Source organism: Bidens hawaiensis, unplaced genomic scaffold (genome assembly GCF_021521415.1).
Source record: "Bidens hawaiensis isolate Kalapana, Puna unplaced genomic scaffold, B.hawaiensis_p1.1 tig00027546_1, whole genome shotgun sequence".
NCBI classification, from domain to species: Eukaryota; Viridiplantae; Streptophyta; class Magnoliopsida; order Asterales; family Asteraceae; genus Bidens; species Bidens hawaiensis.
This window is the reverse complement of record NW_027494462.1, coordinates 65,087-72,367: the sequence shown is the minus strand read 5'-3', so window position 1 is coordinate 72,367 and position 7,281 is coordinate 65,087. Positions and strand designations below refer to the sequence as shown.

Sequence of the window (7,281 nt, the reverse complement as noted above, 5' to 3'; positions counted from 1 at the left end):
AGTGTATTTGTGATTTAGGGTTTCTAAATCGACGTTGTATAATGTCGCGTACCTATTGTATGATAAATGATAAATGTATTGTATGTGTGTGTGTGTATATATATATTTAAGGTAGAGAGAACTCCTCTTAAAGAGAGAACTAGAGAACTAATAAAGAATTATTTTTAGCTTAAAAAAATGATTTATTTTTGTTTTCTCCTTCTAACAAGTTGATATTGTTTCTAAAAAAACAAAAAAACTGTCGATGTAGTGCATATATGCAATAGTGTGTATTATATATATATAATATTGCATATAATAAAACACAATTCCATTATACAATTCACATTATTGAATATATACAAATACAACACTATTTATTATATGCAATACAACACTAATACACATATGCACTATATCGATTTTTTTTATTTTTGTATATAATATAACACTATTGCAACTATACAATACATACAATTGCATATATGCTATTCAACACTATTTCACATATCAAAATATACACTATTGCACATATGCATTGTAAAAAAGTCGACGTGCTGCATATATGCATTCCAACGAATTTTTTTAATTTTTTTTTGTGGTGAAGAATAACAGCATATAAGAAGGATGAAATAAAACAAATTTCAAATATTTTTTTAATTAAATTAAAAATATTTTTTATTAGTTCTCTAGTTTTCTCTTAATCCTTTACACACACACACACACACACACACACACAAATATATATATATATATAGTTGATTGAAAACCACTTTGAGTTTTAACAACTCGGAAGAAATCAACGTAACAATTTTTTAGATTTTCTTTTACATATATATAAAATATGTATGTTACATGTACGTAGAAAAAATTCAACATTTTTTACGCACCGAATCAACTTTTTACATAGGTGTAACGGACATTAAATTAGTGTGATCACTGTACATCTTTATTCTCTCTCATCCTTAATTTTTTAATTAGATTTAATCTCAACAACATAATCTAACTTATATAATTAAATGTGTGGATAAAAATGAGTTTCTTAAAGTTATTAAAACTTAACAAGTTCTCAAATTATCTCTCATATATATTAGCTTTAGAACTTGTGTAATACACGCCATAAACCAAATGATATAAATAAGAAGAAAAGTAATTTAAGCAACATGCACGTATTGCATATGTAAAAATGTTTTAGATATAATAATAATAATAATAATAATAATAATAATAATAAATGGAATTTTACGATTCACATACATAAAAACCTCTTTTTATACAATTCATAACTCGTTTACATATGAAAATATATGTGAAATGAAAAGCTACAATGAACATGTACAAATATGAAAATGCTTATTTGTATATAACATTCGAAGTATCAATGACATATTGTTCTTGTAGTATGGTATCCCCCTTAAAAAAGTGAGACTGTAAGTTCAAATCTTTACAAATGTAAGGTTTGAGGTTTTAAGTGAAAAGTTTTGTTGTTAAAAATTATACAACATTTGATGTGGTATTGGTAACTTTACCATCATCATACACCGGTCGACTAATAAAAACATATTGTTCACATATCTCTAAATACTTTTTTAAATGAAATTAATATTCCCACATTTGGTTAAGATATCCCTGTTGGATTTAATGGTCGGTTCGAGTCAAGTCAACGCGACCGACCCGAATGTGACCCGGTATGAGTTACACCGGGGGTAACGAAATATAAACCCACTTAAATGTTAATTGGGCCCGACACAATCAATTAGATGGACCGGATGATGGATAAAGGCTTTGTTTTGTTGATTGGGCTCAAGCCCAATTGGTTTAATTTGATTAAACCCTAATAGTATTACTATATATAGTATAAGATATTATTATTATATGATAACCTTAAACATAACAAACCCTAACAATCACCAACATCACTTCCGGCTGGCACCTCCACGCCGTTTTCTGGCGACCTGCTTTTCCAGCGATCCGGCTTACGTGGATACTACTCCTCAGGCTATCTTTGTTGTTGTAACTGCACACCCTTGCGCCTACATCATCACCACAGCTCATTAACGCCGCCTACAGCCACGTTTTTCCGGCGGCACGTTTTTCCGGCGAGACGGTTTTCCGGCTATTAAACTTCTCCGGCGTTCACTGCTGTTAGTAGTTTATTAAAGAGGTGTTGTTGTTCTTGTTTTGCACCATCTCAGCCGCACCACCATTGTGGGTCCTCGCCGCCGCCGCCAACTTCATCCACACGCCGCCGCCGATGACATCCAAGCACCATCACCGCCTTTAGCGCTTGTTGCTGCGAGTTGTTTGCTGCTGCCGCTAAGTTGTTGCAGCTATTGTTCACCGGAGCCACCACCGTAGACCACCGGACCTCCGCCGCCGCCGTCACCGGAGATTCCCGTTGGTCGTTTTTATTGTATCGTTCCTCTAGTTTGTTTCGTTAAGCCCTCGGTGTCTTCCCGGTTTCGATAACCGAGGTATATCGACAAACTAATCTATGGTTGATTTATTATTGTTTAGTCGTGCTCGTACTTAGTTGTAATCGGATCCGGGTTCTGGTTTTCGGTTTTTGGTTCGCTTAATCGTTTTACTTTCCGCTGCGTTTTATAGTTCGTTTAAACATATATATCAATATTGATTAATATTTATTGAAACGAAAATAATTAACTAAAATGGGTTAAAATAACTTGACCGTTTTCGTTCCGAACCACCGTTGAAACCTAACAGTGGTATCAGAGCCGCGGTTACAACGTACGAGTCGATCCCGGTTCGCTTAAACCGGATCTACATCACAAACTTTAAATCTTTTAAAGTTTTTGGTCTAGATTTATTTTCGGGTGATTTTAGATTTGGACAAAGTTTTGTTTATTTTATTTGACCAAGTCAAAACGACCCGAAATTTTATTTATTTTGTATATGTAAATCCGGCCCCGACCTATGTTTGTTTGGTTAAGTTTGGTGTTTGAGCTTGTTTTGGCCATATGGTTGGTTCAAAAGTTGTAAAAGGTTATTATATATTTTTCGGTTTTCTTTTGGCCATAAAGATGGGTCAAATTTGTAATAGGACAAATTATTGTTAGTTTATAAATTTGTAATTAAGAAGACGCGAAGATAACCAAGGACGAGCTCAAGGATTTCTTGGAGTTAGTGGGAGTTCGGGCAAGATGACGGGATGCACGAAGAAGTCCATCCTTGTGATTGTTTGTGTTGTGAACCCCTTGACCCGATCGGTCTCCCTAATTGGCTCTAGCGAGACCGATCACCTTTTGACCATAAGGATTTACATATTATTTACTATTGTGGTTGCTTGGATTGTTTATAATAGGATTATAATATCACCGACCTAATACCAAATAAATTTGAAAATAAACATTTTTAATTAGCCAATTATGTTTTGCAATTTAAAAGCGTTTTGATTTCAAAACTAATAACTTAATGGATTTTCTATTAACTTAAAATTGGTTAGTCATATCGCGACAAACTTAGTTTTTAATAGGTTATTTAAAACTAAGTGTCATGAGAGATGAAATGGTTCATCAATTCTTTGTGTAGGTTTAGATTATGTTGTTTTCTTATATATGTCAGGTATAGAGTATAGGTATAGAGTATACTGACCAATTCTAGCTGCAGCCACTCTATTTTATTTACCACGCCAAAGTACAACCATTTGTTTTCCCAGCCACCATTCTTCTTTTTGATAAAGAAACCAATTTAAAGTCTATGAATTTATATATTAATCAAGACTATTTGATCATATTTAGTGTGAAAATTAATACATTAACAAACATTATTCCAGATTCAAATGAAATAGAATGATAAATTGTAGAAATCATACTAAATAATGATAAATTCTATTAGAAAAATAATGATCCATGATTCAAAATAACAATCACCAAAAAAGGCCCAACCGCAACGCGCTGCTACACAAACTCGTTTGAATATATAAACCGAAATGATGTAAGAAGTTGTATGCATCAAAGTATCAAAGTAAAATTTGACTTTTACTCTATTTGTTAAATTTTAAAATTAATCCCAATTTAAAACCAATAGTTTATGCCAATCCTACTACAAGTCACACTTGAGGCATATTGCGAAATTTCGAGTGTTTGGAGCTACACCACTGCACTTGTTTTCTAGCCTATCCCATCAAGGTGAAAGCGTTTCGTTAACACATCCGGCCCTTTCACACGTCACTATACTAGGACAACTATTACTTTACTCTCCTATTACGTGCTAAAACTATTACTTTACTCTCCTATCATTAGAAAAATAATGATCCATGATTCAAAATAACAATCACCAAAAAAAGGCCCAACCGCAACGCGCTGCAACACAAACTCGTTTGAATATATAAACCGAAATGATGTAAGAAGTTGTATGCATCAAAGTATGAAACACAACTTTGGGGAATATTTAAACCTCTTTACCTTTAAGCTAAAATTCACATCAGCTTGACCCGTTAGAGAAAACTTTGAAGTACCTTTCATGTTGTCATTGCAAGGTAGCATCTGGAGATGGTTTTGAAACATAATCAGATGTTATATCCATACTTTCTGGAGATTGTTATTTCCCCTTTTTAAAAGTTGATTCATGATTTATTGAATCTCCATAAGCTTGATCAAGTGTTTCAATTTCTAATTTATGCTAAAGTTAAAATCGTTTACTCAAGATCATATCAATTTATCAATAAAAAATGTCGACATTGTGTTAATAAATAAACTCATATACTAAAAGCATGTGTATTGAACTTTTAGGGTTTAATAACTAAGTACACAAAACAGGTTCGAATTTCATGATATAATAATCAAAACCAAAAACTTATTAACTAAACCTTGAATATCAACGATACATAAAACATACCTTGTCAATTCTAAATTGTTGATTCGAGATTTATGCGAGAGATGAGAGTAAGTGCTAGAATTAGACACGAAGTCGATTAGTAAAGGATTATATTTGTTGAGAAACACCAATAATTACATTATAGTAAAGGATTGAATAGTTTGGATTAGGATTTCGATTTTATGACCGTGAGGAGGATTACGATTATAGTAAACAGAAGATCCGCTTTTTTTTTTCAATGTGGGTAAAATGTTTGAGCGGGAAAACACCCACCGACAATGAATATAACATTGACACGTGTCTCCAGGATTTTACTTTATAGAAAAGTAAGATAAGATAAGATATACATATACATATATATATATATATATAGAGAGAGAGAGATGGAATACGCACGCAAATCGTTATCGTACAAAACCCTACGCGACATTTTGGAGCGTCGATCTACACTTTCCATTCAGTTGAGAGCGGTTGAGAAGATCCAGTGTATTTTAAGCGAGAAGGGTACGATTGTCTTTTTGATTCGTCATTTAAATTTGGTAATTTGCGTAAAACGTTAGCGATCCTGATATTTAGCTTAATCAAAATCAATTTCTTATTTACGAAACAATTTTTGTACATAAAACTATCAATTGAGCTCTCTTGAGTACACGAACCAATTTTCAATCGATTTTTGTGATTTAGGGTTTTGAAATGGAAGACGATCGTGAATGTAAGTTTTTGAATAATTTGAACTAATCAACAGTAGTTGTATGAGACCTTGTAGATGTATACTATGTTTATAATCGTGGCAGTAACCTGTATGTTAGTTTCCATGAGAACCACATGATAATTGATTTGTTTAGTTTGCGAGCGTGTTCATATTAGGAGTGTCTTCACATGTTTTGTTTTTTTATGTTCATACTATGAGCATATCATTAGCGTGTTATTATAACTGATTATAATGTTTGTATAATATGAGCGTTTTACTATTAGGATTGTTAAAATGTTTGATTATAATATGAGCGTGTTTTGAGCGTGTTTGATTACTTTATTAGTATTTTTTGGTGTTAGCATGTTTTATAATATGAGCGTGTTATGAGCTTGTTACTATTAGGATTGTTAAAATGGTTGATTATAATATGAGCGTGTTTGGATTATAATATGGTTTTATTTGATGTTTTGTTTAGATGATTCAAGTGTTTTGGTTGAAGGTCAAGGGGTTGATATCATTCCTGAAGTTGCTTCTTTCTACAGACCTGTTAAAGGAATGATGTTTTCGTCAATTGATCAAGCATTTGATTATTTATAGTGAATATGCTAAAAAGCTGGATTTGAGGTTCGTAAAGGTGGATTTGACGTGCATGATGGTGTATTAAAGACCAAGTATATTACATGTTGTAAAGAAGGTCATAAGCCAGCTAAAATGTATGATTCAAAAGGTGATTGTAATGAATCAAGCAAGCCATATTATAAAAGTCGGAAGAGGCCAACAATTAGATGTGGTTGTAGAGCACATATACAGTTAAAATCTGTTGACGGTGTAATTTTTGAAGTAGATGATTTTGTTGAAGGCCATAATCATAGAATGGTTGCAGATTCTAATATGCAGTTTGTTCGTTCTGCGAGGAAGTTAACACATGTCCAAGAGGAAGCTATTTATGAGCTGTCTAGTATGAACCTGGGACCTGTTAAAGCGTTTAACCTTATGACAACACAATACGGTGGTTTTGAAAAAGTAGGTGCAACTAAAGATGATTGTAAGAATATTAAACAAGGTTTGAATTGTTATATTGGAGAGTATGATGCTGAGATGATTGTTCAGAGATTGTGTGCGAAGAGAACATTTTCATCCGATTATTCTTTTAAATATGATGTCAATGATGATCGTGAGTTAATTCGTGTGTTTTGGTCTGATGAGATTTCAAAGAGTAATTATCTTGCATTTGGGGATATTATATCTTTTGATGCTACATTTAAGACTAACAAGTAAGTTTGTGCGTATGTATAGGATTGTATGTATGTATATGTTTGTGTGTATTTATATGATTTTTATGTACATGTACAAGATGGTTGTTGACCGGTTCACGACAATTGATAACCATTGTCATAGTGTGACTGTCGGTGCTGGATTATTAGCTTCTGAAACTATTGAATCGTACACATGGTTATTGCAAATGCTACTTAAGACGTTTGGTCATGCACCGAAGGTTGTTTTACTGATCAAGACCCTGCTATGAAGCAAGCTATTGCATCCGTGTTTCCAAATACAAGGCATAGGTCATGTATGTGGCATATTATGAAGAAAGTTGTTGACAAGGTAACTTTTTTAATTGTGCTTGATTTAATTATGTTTTAAGCAGTTTAAATAATGAGCGTTTGACAAGCGTTTAATGGCAATAGTATTTTTCTTTGATGTTTAATATGTGAGCGTTTTATGAGCGTAACAAGATTATGTATATTGATAACGAGCGTTTTATAAGCGTT

General features: G+C 32.7%; 1 protein-coding gene across 1 annotated transcript; it reads left to right on the top strand.

The window, feature by feature from the left end:
- Positions 1-6,220: 6,220 nt before the first annotated feature.
- LOC143575610 (protein FAR1-RELATED SEQUENCE 5-like) lies at positions 6,221-6,787 on the top strand. The gene has a single exon (XM_077059930.1). The coding sequence runs from the start codon at positions 6,221-6,223 to the stop codon at positions 6,785-6,787; it is 567 nt and encodes a 188-aa protein (XP_076916045.1).
- The last annotated feature ends 494 nt before the right edge of the window (positions 6,788-7,281 follow it).